At 45.7% G+C, this 14,434-nt stretch overlaps 1 protein-coding gene across 1 annotated transcript; it reads right to left on the bottom strand.

Annotated features, from left to right (window-relative positions):
• Positions 1–6,430: 6,430 nt before the first annotated feature.
• MSL2 (MSL complex subunit 2) lies at positions 6,431–13,842 on the bottom strand. Its single transcript, XM_075269062.1, has 2 exons — positions 12,799–13,842; positions 6,431–8,915 (listed from the first exon to the last, which is right to left on the bottom strand). Exons 1-2 carry the CDS (start codon positions 12,938–12,940, stop codon positions 7,297–7,299), a joined length of 1,761 nt encoding a protein of 586 aa, XP_075125163.1. The 5' UTR covers positions 12,941–13,842; the 3' UTR covers positions 6,431–7,296.
• Between the last annotated feature and the right edge of the window lie 592 nt (positions 13,843–14,434).

The following is a 14,434-nucleotide window of genomic DNA, read 5'->3' as shown; positions in this document are numbered from 1 at the left end:
CAATCAGAGATGAGCCTCTCACTGCACAGGATAAGGGCTCCTTGGACCTGCTGCTACACGTGAGGAGGAGCTCCTGCCGTCTGCAGCCCTGAATAGGCGAGGAAGCTGAACAAAGTGAAAGTAAAAAAAACACCAGGTAACTATTCTTATGAATGTCAGGCATTTGGGGTTATTACTTTAGTTTTAGTAACTCCATGTGCCTCACATTAATAGCAATTAACCCCATCATGTCCCTCATATTAACCCCTGTGTGGCTCACATAAGAGTTAATAACATGTTTGACATATGGGGTACTATATAATGAAGATATTTACTTAATTATTACCTCCATATGTCTCACATATCAGTATCCTTTATGTAAAGCACACAGGGGGTTAATGTGAGGGACATGATGGGGTTCACTGCTATTAATATGAGGCACATTGAGTTGTAACCTGTAATATACATGACCAGACTTTTTATACACAACTGTGGATAAAAGTACAGACCTATACATTTCTAAGGACCCATATATACAGCCATTCTTTTTGTGGCTGTGTATCTGGGCCAAATTGAAGAGCTGAAAATTACGGAGCAGGTCCTATATCTGTCCTATATATACCCTATATCTCTCTGCATTTGTGGCCCTGTCAATTAATTTTTAATGTTTATATCAGTGAAAACCACATGCGTGCCACTTGTATGCAGGAGGCGTAAGGCTGAGGCCCCACGTTGCATAAACGCAGCGTTTTTGTTGCAGATTTTGCTGCAGTTTATTTCAACCAAAGCTAAAAAAGGCTACAGAAGGAATGGGAAATATATAGGAAGCTTCTTATATGTCTGCTCCCTTCTGCTCAATCCACTCCTGGCTTAGGCTCAGAAAAACACAGCAAAATATGCAACAAAAAAGCTGCGTTTCCACAACGTGAGGGCCTTAGGCTAAAGCCCCACGTTGCAGAAACAAAGCTTTTTTTGTTGCAGATTTATTTTTTAGGCAAAGCCAGGAGTGGATTGAGCAGAAAATAGAAGTACAAGAAGCTCCTTATATATTTCCTATTTCCCATTCGTTTTGTAGTCATTATTGGCTTTGATGGGGAAATAAAAGCAGCAAAATCTGATACAAAAAAGGCAGCGTTTTTGCAACGTGGGACATCATTCTTAGTGGGAGTCTATAGGGTGGTAACACTGTGTACCCAGGTGCAACTATAGCCAAATCCAGTTTCCGGGCACCAGTCACTTTGGGGTAAGTGTGACATTCATTAATTCCTGGCTGGGGTTTTGCTGTTACTGCACCGCCAGGAATTAAGAGCCTGAATTTAATCCACATTTCACTGAGGGCGGGTTCACACCTGCGCCCAGTCTCCGCTTTGCAGGTTTCCGTCTTTTGCCCGAGAAACTGGACAGGAGACGGAAACAGGGAGAGACTGAGAACTGTCGAGGAAGAGCTTCGTGTGTGTCTTTCCACCATTCCTGCCAGGATATCCCTTTTGTGTTCATCGAAACAGGCCCAGGTTTCACACTGAGTGAGTATAAATACATTTAGAATCTATATTATTAACTATATGTATAATATGTACTGTTTGAGTGTCATTTTGTGCCATTTTGGTTGGTGGTGTGCCCCGGGATTTTTTAAGTGTAAAAAGTGTGCCGCGGCTCAAAAAAGGTTGAAAATCACTGCACTAGAGCATGCTTCAAATCCACATCAGCCCCTGGTCGGGATAGATTTTTGGTTCTGGCACATCCCACACCAGTGCTGGAGTAGATCTTTTGATCGCCCGCCTCAGGCAGCAGAGAGGATAGGTTCACCACTCTATACAAATACAGAAAAACTACTTCAGCTAGAGATAAGCAAGTACTATTCGAAACGGCAGTTCCGAATAGCACACTCCCATAGGAATAAATGGACGCAGCCAGGGCCGACCGCTTAACCCCCTGCGCATCGGCCGCTCCCATTCATGCCAATGGGAGTGTGCTATTCGAAACCGCCGCATCAAATAGTACTCACTCATCTCTATACTTCACCAAACTGATTGACAGGTATTCCAAGAGAGAGGATTTTTTTTTTTTTTACAATATTACAAAGTTGTTGTTTTTTGGGGTTTTTTTAAAATTCATTATTGAGTAAAGGAGAAAAAGCTGGGATGCCAAATCTCTTTCTGAAAACCTCGCTCTGGCTGTCAATGACTGTCAGGCCCATATCCTGCATCTGCAATGTTACATAGATTGCTGCTCTACAGGAAAGGAAGGAAAAAAGTAGAGGGGGAAAAAAAAAAACCCATCTACACTGCTCATCTGTCTGCAGCAGGTTCTACATGTTCCTGAAACAGTCTTGGAGAAGTCCTGCCAAGAACAAGGGGTTAATCAGGTACACCCACTAGGGCTCTGGGACCTGCCTGTAATGTCATTTGAGGACAAAACCCCTCTAAGGCTGGGCTCACACCTGCACCCGGTTTCCATCCCCGAATAAAAAAAAAAAAAAAAAAACTTGCAGGACTTTTCTCTGCATTTTTCATGTAGAAACCCAGCAAACCCCATTATAGTCGATGGAGTCCACAGGTAACAGCTTTTTGTGTTTTTTTAAGCGGTTTCCATCTGTAGGGACCCCGCGACCAGAAACCCGAACACAGGTGTGAACCTAGTGTGTAAGGTCACCTTAGGGCCCCTGTATGTGTATACTGATATATGTAAAACATGGACTTGCTAACTCTAGCGATACTCTGGAGATCTTTACAATACAGCGCCACCACATTATTACAAAACTAACATTTATTGATAAAATTTACATCTTAATACAGCTTTTAAGAGGTGGCAGTGAATACCGATATATGGGAGGGGGAAAGAGGAGAGTCACACCATTTTGTCAAATGTTGTCAGTCAGCAAAATATACAAAATGCAAAGAAATAAAATACAAACTAACCTGGAACCGTTCAGGCTCAATAACAAGCCCCACAATTCTGCAGCTTACTGCAAGCTGCCTAAGTATTCTGAACAGCTCCCTCTAGGGGCAGCTGCAAGTAGTCACACACTTCAGCATCTACATGATGATTATTAAATGGGCCAACAGTAGGCAATGGTATAAAATAAAGATGTAATACCCACCTTAGCAATCCACCGCTGTTTCCCATCATGACATGCTGCCTTAGTACGACTTGGGACACAGATTTGATCTTGCAGTAGTCTCAAGTCACATCACCAGACATTGCTGGATCCAAACAAATAGACCAGTCACGAGGAGCACAGGATCACTTTATATCATTGTCCGCCATTTGTAAAGTAATTGGGTAGGGGGCTGCACAGGTACAAAACCCTGCACGCCCTCAGCGACCAAAAGTGCAGCTTTCCCAGCAGTATGAGGCGGCCACTGACTACTGCAGCCGCCGGACTTGCCCAGATTACAGACCAATGTGCGTTAAAGGGGTTCTCCGGAATCGCATTCTTACTTTCAACAGGGAATTTGTATGCACAAACCCAAGGGTTCTGGGTCAGCCCCCCACCCCAGTAAACCAGACCTGTCTTATTTTGGTCAAGTCAGAAAACCACAGCACAAAACATAACGAAATACAATTTGGTTTTAATAAGACATCACAGAACCTCCTATTTAATAATTAAAAAATAATAAAACAGGTGCCAGTGCAGGCAAATAATGACAAGAATTACTAAATTATTTCCACCGGTTACTCTCATTATCAAAAATAGTTTGAAGTCTTCTTGCAAAAACAAAAAATAAAAATGAGAAGTGGGAGGACCTGTGTGGGGGAGGGGGGGCGCTATCACAGGACAGACAGACATGACATCTTCCTATGGCTTTTTGCCTTAATCTTCCCCTACACAGCAGATACACGTCTGAAGTTTTAGTTAGCGATCTACCGGACGACATTCACATGGACAGTAGGAAACAAGACAAACAGGACAAGGTGGGCACGCAGACGGTGTTACTGAAGGTGCGGCTCAGGTTCGGGTGGATGCACTTCTCTGTGTACCTATTACATCTTCCAAAGAGCAGTTACATAGGACTTGGGAGGAATGCTGTATCCTAAAGCCATATATAGTGGAACATCTCAGTCTGGAGAGAGGATTCTTCCAGGACAAGTGGACAGGTCATGGTTATCTCAAGATCTCACTAATCCCATCAAAAGGAAATAAAATACAATGGTTGCAATCACCAATCCACACACATCATGCAACAAACCTCCTAAAAACACCAGGAAGAGAGCTCAGCTCAAAGTGCTAGAAATAACCGGGACTTACAGAGGCGTCGGAGTCAGAATCAGGGTTGTGGTAAAATAAGAGTCAAATCAGTGGATTGGCCCTGTGTAGAATACTTGCTCTGTAGGGAATCTAGGGAGGAGAGGTTAGAAAAGAGGACAGACATGTTATTCCACAGGCAAGCTCAGCTACACCTGTGTTCTCAATGTGGAATAACAGAATTAAATTTAAGCCCCCCCCCCATACCCATCTGTCAACATCTATTAGGCCACAAGACCTGGTCAGCTGGTCTGGCTTAAGTTGTGGGCTTGGGCCTCATGGCTAACGTTAAGTGTCCTCACTATCCTTTGCTGGAGGGGCAGGTTTCAGTACATACACCACAGACAGTGGAGGTCAGATCACAGTAACTAATAATGGGGGACACAACTAATATAGAACACCTCACTGTGCCATGAATACACCATATAATAACCAGGCCTCCATAATTTAATGAACATATCAGCAACATGAAACTTAGGGAGAACTAGTGAATTTAAAAAAAGGGAATGCTGACGCCAGCGCCATAAAAGCAGACATGAATCCTAAATGAAGTTCGGATCTAGTTTAGCACCGTTCAGGTCTCTATATTACTGCAATGGAGTCTATATCAGTGAGTGTCCGGGGGAATACAACATCCAACTATAAATACTGGTATAACTTGATGTGATCACATCGGGGGGAGGACATGTAATCTCGACGACTGAGTGTTCGCTGCTCCCAGGTAACAGCCATAACACTGAATTCGGAGCTTCCTCTGGTTCTTGCGGACATTGTGCCAGTAGTGGATTTATCGGGGTGGGTGGGGGTGGAACACTCTCAATATATTGCCCAATTCATTTCAAAGCCAATCTTAGATTTGGATCAAAAAGAGGTTCCGAAACGTGAAAAATGTTTCTACATCTTCACAATACTGATGCCCAAGTCTCAGGCTAGACCATCAATATTGTGATGGATAAGGCCACATCCTCACTCTGCAGCCTCTCCATGGTTGGTATAGGTCATCTACCTGCACGCCATCTATCCAACAGAGGCCAAGCGGGCTATTGTAGATTTGTCCTATTCATGTTAAAGGGACAAAGATGTAACACCCCGTACAGCCACTACCAAGTACACCATTCACCATGGCAGTGACGTGATGTCATAAGACCAAACATTTTGGACTCAGTGGCTGCTGGTGAGGGACTGGTGATGCACAATAGTGACAACAGGTGCAGAATTTTTTTTATTTTTATTTTTTAAAGGGGTCGCTCCACTTCCTTGACAATCCCTTTAAGGCCTAGAAAATACTTTCAAGAATTTGATATCAAATATGTATGTTCCTAATATCTTCTAAAAGACCAGCAGGCTAGCACACAACAGTGACCGTTCAGCTCCTGGTAGACATATTGGCCAGCACAATCTTCCAATGACTGAACAGGAGAGAAATCCTCCAATAATACACAACGTGAGACAATCTGAGAAGGACACGCGTGGTCTGGGGGGCCCCAACCTGGATTTTACTTACAGCTTACACATCCTATGACTATTTAGTTCACGATGGGAGTCTCCGGGACAAGGCTGCTACAACATAAGAAAGAAAAGGTGATACTTGTCCACTTTTTAAAGTCTATAGTGGGTTCCATGTTTGCTAAAGCAGACGAGCATCAGTAACTGATTAAAGACCCCTTTCAGATGACCGAAAAGTGGCTGCATATAATTCAAATACAGTGAACATGGAACCCACTATTGGTGTCCTGTGTTGGAATAGACCAAGTCATACATACTGATGTGACAGATTCTGCTATATCTGACATTTCCACGCAGATTGAATGGAGTGGCAGTGCACATGCATGACATACGTGTGTGTGTTAAACAGAACCCAAATTCTTGTGGACACTTACCAAACACGTTGTTATAGTGAAGCAACCCTTCTAAATCACAGGGAATCCAAATCTTCTGGCTGTAATACAGATGAAGCCAAACTCCACCACTTGGTGGCAGTAGCAGGCTGCTCTATCATTGCCTTGTGTGGATAGTTAACTCCATACAAGTGTTCTAATGTATAGTAGACATCACGTGCATGTCAGTGACCCATTTAGAAATACTTTTGATAGAGCTTTATCCATCAGGGGGAAAAAAAAAACAAAGACTTTTTCAAGTCTTCAATAACAGCCGGGTAAAGTCCACGTGACCCCTGTAATAGCCCCATTCACCTGTTCTCTAGAGACAGACATTCTCCCCATTCATCCATTACATAAACTCCTACGTGTACAAGCCACTGACCTCTTGAGCCCTCTGAGCATGTGGCCACTACCACTTTGGGCGGACAAGGCCGTCAACAATTGGGATTTTACACAGCCGACCAATAAGTGTGTAGACAAAGACCATTGTTCTAAACGACACCTGTGGGATGCATTGGTTTACAATATAAGTAACTTCTGATCTACCTGACATCTATTACTGCTATGTGTGAACTCATCTAGGACAGCACTGAGGAAGGAAAGACTTACACGGATTTAAAGGGATGTTACTTCTTTGGAATGCAGCATGTTAGAGATGTGAGTTAACATTGTATAGACTTAGAAGGTATGGGGGGGGGGGGGTATATTGCCGAGTATCAAGAAACCCTAGAGTGCATTATAAGGATTGTTGCAGTCAGACCTATGGTGGAATTTGACTCTAAATGAAAATTTTCAAGCAGGTTAGAACGCCATCATCGTGGCTATGGCGAGAAATGGTTAAAACAATGTATGACAGGATACGAGAGGTTGTTGCGTGGTTGCTCTTTCTTGCCAAAGATCATTTTCTATAAATCAAGTGCATCAGAAAAATCAAAGTCTTCTAGTCAAACCCTCATACTGAAGAATAGAAAACAGACGGTAGGGTTACAGTTTGTCTTACAACAGAGTCCTTTGCCCCTTCCACCCCCTCCCCAACCCACAAACATGAACACATAACTTAGCAATAAACACACTTGATACAAGTGATCTATATGCAGAAGCTCTGGCAAGTTAACCCAACAGAACCATAGCTGCCATAAAACTGCAACCATTCTCCTGCCCCCTAACAGCCAGGGAAAGGCTATTAGATCATCAACAGTCAAATCTCAAGTCTATCGCTTCGTCTAAGCTTTTGTCATCGTGGGGACTGGCAGCTAAAAACGTTGCTACGGGAGAACCCGCAACATTAATGACACTGGCGCTTGTGCTGGCATTGCGTACAGCAATGCTGGTCACGTTAATGCCCAAAGTAAGCCGGGTCTGTTCTAAAGCCTTCTCTGGCACGGCAAACGCCTCTAACTTTTTCTCCCCATTTGCCATGTAAGAGTTTTGGCAGCCACGGCAAATACAGTCAAGACAAGCTTTCCGATTGGAGTAACAAGGACATCGCTGGCCTCGGCAGGTAAGAACACTTGGATTTTGAGTCGCACGTCCACATTTGCAGCCTTTCTTCTCGGGCGGCTTTTTATACACAGTTTTTGTCGGGCTCCCAGGAACCACGTTATTGCTGGGGAGTTTCTCCTTCATCTTGTCCTTTGTTTTCAGCAATGGTGGTTTAGATTTGGGATGCGTTTTCTTATGCATGTGCTCTGGATTTTTCTTCAAGGTTTTATTTGATAAAAGAATAGTCTTGCTGATTTTGGACGAGCTACCCCCATTGGGGACAGTAACAATGGGCTGCAAGAAGTTTCTATTTTCCCGAGCAAGTAGAAAAGGAGTCTGGGAACTCAACGCTGGCCCAAGAATAATGCTGGAGATGGGAAGAGGCAGCACTTTTTCACTGTCGCTTTCTGAACGTGACCGCTTGCGGTTTGTTTTCACCATTTTTAGGGTTGCAGCTGTACAAGAGACACCAAGAGGGGGCGCGTGGCTGTCAGACAACAGGACAGTATGTGTAAGGGGCTGTGGGCAAATATCCAAAAAAGTTCCATTTGATACAGATGTGTCCAGAGTGTGCTGCAGGTCACAGTCAGTAACTTCAGAGGTGGGAACAGTTTCTAGACTCTGGAGAACTTCCTCTACGCTCAGGAGCAGAGGATCGCTGCTTTTTAGATCATCATTATACCCACATATATCCAGTCCTGCAGCACATAATTCACTAGTGGAAACCGGGTCACAGACCGTCTCTAAGCTTTCCGACAAATCTTCTGTTTTAATATCAACAGCTGTGCAACAAAGGTCAATGGTTCCGGGGCTATCCGGGGAGGGGATATTTACAGCGAGCTCAGTTTCAGATGATAGGCCATTGCAGTTGGGCAAACCATTAGCAACTGTGCATTCAGTATTAAGCTCGGGTGTATCTTGGGCAAGAGAACAGAGGTTTGCCTCAGGTTCAGTAGCTAGTTCCGAATTAGAAGGTAAAGGGGAATGAGAAGGACACAGCGGTGAGGGGGGCTCAGAAGTTTTTCCATGTTCTTCCTCTTCAGGTGCAGACTCTTCCATAGATTCCTCAGGAAGAAATGCCAAAATGTCTGCCAAGCACTCCACAGTATTTAATAGGTCCTGTGCCAGTGGCGTGTGTGTGATGTACTCGCAGAGCTTTTTGTAGCAGCTCACCAAGATGCCCAACTGTGTATTCTCCTCAAACTGGTCATAGTCCTTACACCAGCTGCACGAAGGCTTCATCATCATCTTCTTACCTTTGCACTGCTTGCAAACATAATGTTGACAAGTTGAGTTGACTGGAGATATAGGGTCTTCAAGCAAGTTTCCTGGAAAGAAAAATAAAAAAAACACTAAGATTATCCTGTGTTTAGTATCGGATATGCATCAGAGACTACTGTAGTATTCTATACACTAACTATAGCACAGTATATAGTACTGAAGGTATTGGGGCAACACTTAGGCCAGATACACATTGTTCAGTGAGTATGTTCATGGAGACGATGGCTAAGGAGTCCATCACAGACGACTTTCTTGGAAGGGGTTGTATCGGCAGTTAAAGTTTAGGGAAGTCTACTTACTGCCGGTATGATCACACTTACTAATGTACATACTGGTCCAGGAAATACATAGGTCTGTAGAGAACTGTGGGAGGGCAGGGGCAGAGGTAAGCTCTGCTGACAAGCCAACCATGGATCATGTGACAGACCCAGCTCTACTCCGCACACAAGCAGCAGGAATAGAGCCGGGTTACATGACCTAGTCACACTACCAGCAGAGGCAGAGCGCTGCAAGGGATCAAAAACATGAACTGGCACAACTGGGGGCAGGTATGCACATTAACAAGTGTTCTCAAACTGGAAAGTGCAAGTTTTTTTTGTTTGTTTGTTTTAAATCCACAATGTCTGTACATGTAGATATAAAATACATGCAAAAAGTGCAGTGCAGCAAGCATTACTACGGGTCCAGGTTCTGTCTCTATGTAGTCCATAATACACAAAATTGCCATGTAGTTCTACTTCTACCTTACAGCAGTCACATGAGTGCACTTGCATATACACATACTAACGTCTAATAGGATAAAGCTCAGCAGCAGGGTTACACAAGCTTCTCATTACATCCCTGTGCACGCCGTATCTGCTGGCTCAGTGCGCAGACATTGTTGTGTCTGAATCCACTACTACATTAGGTCAGCAGTGTTGACCTAGCAGTTCCCACCAATCCGCTCACCATAAACAAGCACTCCCTCATCGTAGTGACAAGAGGAAGAAGGGGACGCTGCACCACTAGAGGCATTGCCAGCAGCTATCTGTGGCTGGCAAATCATCAGAGCTCGCTCATATCTACCCAGGAGAACTACTAGAATGACAAACACTACGACAACCGCACCACTACTACTACAAACAACAAGCTACCAGTTTTAGCAAAACACATCTAGGAAAGCTGTTGCAAAACTACAATTGCGAGCATGCACTGAGACTAGATATCAGGGCACACTGCGAGTTATACTTTCCTACAGCCAAGTGCCGCAGGCTGCACACCTATGGAGCCTATAAGCAAAGCAGCACTCATCGCTGCTACAAAGGCATACTTGTTTGAGCAAACATGTAGAACATAGAATAGTCACACACACGGGAAGAGTCTGCTTCTTGCATAACACTTTCCTAATAGACATCCTATGGAGCGCAGCCAAGTTATTACACGTGTGGCTGGCTACAGAGGGTGCACAACTCCACTAATGCATTTTCTATCTGCTGTCAGTACTGAGTAACACTCCACCTCCACAATTCACGGATTCAGATATCAACACACTGGACAGCACCAATCATGGAAGAGGGGAGGGGGCTCACAGTCAGGACCACAACACATACAGGTCACATTACACAGCATTGTGTTCTTCATTACTAGGGAAGGCTTCACCGCTAAAGAATGGCTTGTGGAGTGAGCAGTCAAGAATCAAATGGTCACTTCTATTAGGGCCATCCTCACGTCATCTATATAAGAGAAGACACTTCTAAGGCTTACACCATGCATTACGTCACATTAGCCTGAACGGCCAGCATTGCTTTACACCGCTAGGTCACCATGGCACAAGCCACTTAAGACCATGTATTGCAACAGCTAGAAACTGCAGGTAAGAGACACAGTGCATGACACCTTACACCTGCAGGGGTTTTTTAAGCATGTGCATGGGTTTTGTTTAAATCCCATCCACTATGCTAAAAATGTAAGTCACCATGCAGATAAGGCTGTATGTAATCCTCAGAGGTGACCATCATTGTCTTACATTAATGGAATGGTTAATAATGATTTCCTGGAGCATGATGTGGCCTACCGCTATAGCACCCCTAGTAAAGCTCCCCCCTCGGGTCACTCACATAATAAATACTAGAATAAGCCCCATTAGTTAGCAATGGGTTTATAAAGTGACTGACATACTGCGCCTTTTCTGATTTTCCAACCAATTCCTGGTTTGGGCACACAGTGACTCCAGAGATGAGCAAACACTGTTCCGAACAGCACGCTCCCAGCTCCCATAGAAATGAATGGAAGCGGCCGGCACGCGGGGCGGTTAAGCGGCCGACAAAGTCTGCATGCCAGCCGCTTCCATTCATTTCTATGGGAGCGTGCTGTTCAGATCGGCTGATCCGAACAGTGTTCGCTCATCTCTACTGATAACACATCATCTCTGGCCAGAGAGCAGGACAGGCTTGGAATGATGTGATATAACTACAGATCTAGAAAGCAAAACTGAAAGCTTGCTCAATGGGATTACTGAGCGTTCAGAAAGTAATCACTTTACCGCTTGGTGTAGATGTATAATATTCTACATACACCAAAGTGTCTTGTTAGGGTGGGGGAGGGAGAGCATTGCTCCCACGCTGGTGCAACTTTCCCCAGTGAAATTAGTTTATTATGAGGATTTCAGTAGATAATCCCTTTAAGAGTGGGGTTATATGTTTTCTGCAAATAAATATTTTCAATGATGAAGAGTTACGGTATACATGAAGGAGAGTTTAAGATCTTTGCTTACTGTCACTGACTAGATATCTCCATTGAACTTGCAGTAGACACGAATACGTCCTGGTCAGAGCTGTGCACCTGCATGTCTATCACATGAACTGACGTTATCTATTCAGAGTGAACAATGACAGCACCTACCAAGGACTGGGACAGATAAGACTAGGAAATAATCTCATCCATAAATTAATCTAATGCAAAAAAATAAAAATAGGGAAGCGTGCTTGCTGTAAAATGTGAGCACATGAACTAATACACGTATCACATCCCAGGTCTTGGATAAAGGTTCTACTCCATGTACAAGTAGCAGGTGCCGAGTCGAGTTAGTCCCTGCAAATCTAAGACTCAACATGACAAAGTACCAGCAGGATGTATATTATATTAGTATGGGTGCTCACGTTGGGCAATAAGTATATACTGCACTAGGATTTACCCATTAAAGAGGCTGTCCCAATTGTACAAAAGCAATCCTTTAAGTAAACACTACAGGATATATTAGCATTATATAGCTATACAACTACTTTATACTCCCAGCTTGCCCTCACATATGGCTATTTGGCATGCTGGTAATGGTAGCCCTGATACTTTATAAAAGCCGAGTAAGGATGCAACTGCACACAAACAGCCACTACCACCACTTATCACTGCTCTGTTCACTCCTATAGAATTGACGGAGAAAGCAGAGTAAAATCCCCGCCAGCAGTGAATGGAGCAATGATGCACACACTATAGCACCATTCACACAGGAGACTTGGCGACCGCAGTCACTGGGATCAATACTAGGACACACAAGACATCATTTTTGCAGGGAAACCCTTTTCATCTTGCAGAAAAGCTGTATTTTTGACCCAAAGCCAGGAGTGTATATCAGAGAAGGGAGACATCTAAGGGTTTCCTTTATAGTTACCATTCCTCTGAAGTCACTCTTGGCTTTGGCTCAAGACACCTACAACGAAAACACAGCTTTTCTGCAATGTGTGGCCTCATCCGTAAACATACACAATCCTTTTGTTCTCTCTAGAAGAGCACATAAATCAGCACAGGAGCTGCAGACACTAAACGGCATCCGCACAGAAGTACTGGAGCATTGGTGCAATGATGGGAACGGCCAGAGAGATGAGTAGCATGTGAGCGAGCTCACACCCTGTGCACTCCTACCAGTACGACAGCCCTCCACCCCCCTGGGCTCACCGCAGACACAGCAGGCCAGGGCCTGTCTGAAGAAAGGCAGCATCTTGCAGATTTCGGCAGAGGCCTGTGGGTCCCCGGGCTCGTAGTTCAGCACCAGTCGGCTCGCTGAGATGAACAGAGAGGTGGCATTCACTGGGTTCATTGCAGACTCCTTCCAGGGGCAGGCTCCAGCAGACAGAGAATCAGTCCAGTAATGTGCTAATGGGCAGCAGCTTATACCCCAGGCAGGGGCAGTACAGCTCCCTCCAGGGCTCTCCCCATGGAGCAGTGGCCTGAAGATGAGCACTGCTACCCTCCCCCTGACTCACACAACAAGGGGGTCCGGCTGATCGTCCAGGGGAGGGCTCCACACCTCACATGCCCCCAGCTCCTTACCCCCAGGTCATTGTCTCTGGGGGGCGCTGCGATCCCCCCCACGCCAAAAGGTTGCAGTCCAGGCCCGGGATCTACTGCGGTGAAGCCGGGGTCCTCATCATAGGTGACGGCGCTGCAGGGATCACATCCCCCTCCTCACATAAACGGCTCCATGGAGGAAATCCGAAGCTGGGCCACTGAGAAATCTAGGCCGCGGCGCAGCAGGGCCTCGGGAAGGCGGTAGGCCTCCGGTGCGGCTTTCGGTCTGACAGGAAGCGGCTCCGGCCTGCAGCTCAGGAAAGCCGCCTGAGGCCTGACACTGCTGCCGAGCGCCACACACAGAGAATAGGCCTCCCGCAGGCCTCCAGGGGATGGCGCTGTGTGCCGGTGATGCTGGGGCTGTCCGGGCACTGCCGGTATTATTGTATGTGTTGAGGGGAGGAGGGGGAGGGGTCGCTGATGACGTCGCGAACGCGCTTGGCTTCGCTCAATCTCCGGTCCAGTCGCGCTCCCAGTGGCGGGAAAGGCGATCAGGTGACCCGTGCGCGCTCCTGGAGCTCGTCACCGGCGGGAAACGAGAAAAGGGCGTGTCCGCTGCCAGGGGCAGTGAAGGGGTACGCAATGGAGACGCGCGTGCGCAGTAAAGAGCAGCGCGGGGCGGGCAGGATGGCGAGAGCCTATGGCGTAGTGTGGGCGGACGGAGCATGTGGCGCATGCGTAGTGGCGCACCTCTGCTGCATTGGGTTATTCTTTTCTGTCAACAAACAGGACGCCAAGTGCTGAGGCTGCTGAGAGTTGTAGTGCGGTGCTGCACCTATACAAATATACCCTTTATAGTCTGAGGGCATAAAGATGGCTGAACATACTAAAAAGCACCAATACTTGTTACATTGTCTGCTGTGCCAGCACTGCCGCCCTGGTGGTCCATGATGGTCTCAGCATGCCAATCACTGCTGACACTCCAATATACCTCTCTGGACAAGACATTGCCTCTCTGTTGAGTCCCAGATTGTCTTAATTTACTGTTTTTGTTATGTCATTCTTTAATGGGGTTGGCCACTTCATAGTCATTTTTTTTAAAAGGTTACAATGTCTCACAAAGCACAGTCCTTCCTTGGATGGCCCCCTGCTGCCTCTGGGTGTTGCGGTCACATGATTTTATTCACGTGACTGCTTCCCTGATTTCTCTTGCTTTGTCCTGTTCTGCGCAGGTACTGGAAGTAGCTAAAGGGTCCGGTGCATGTACAAATACGGGAGATTCTGCTGTCAGTATCTGTGCCTG

The sequence above is a fragment of the Leptodactylus fuscus genome, chromosome 3 (genome assembly GCF_031893055.1).
Source record: "Leptodactylus fuscus isolate aLepFus1 chromosome 3, aLepFus1.hap2, whole genome shotgun sequence".
Taxonomy (NCBI): domain Eukaryota; kingdom Metazoa; phylum Chordata; class Amphibia; order Anura; family Leptodactylidae; genus Leptodactylus; species Leptodactylus fuscus.
Note: the sequence above shows the minus strand (reverse complement) of the source record. Positions and strands in the feature narration are given on the sequence as shown.

What these genes read in the sequence shown, in the direction of transcription:
- MSL2 (XM_075269062.1), bottom strand. Translation starts at nt 12,940, where the DNA reads ATGAACCCAGTGAATGCCACCTCTCTGTTCATCTCAGCGAGCCGACTG. An exon ending in CCTGGCCTGCTGTGTCTGCG is followed by an intron (nt 8,916 to 12,798) that starts GTGAGCCCAGGG and finishes TTTTCTTTCCAG; the next exon opens with GAAACTTGCTTGAAGACCCT.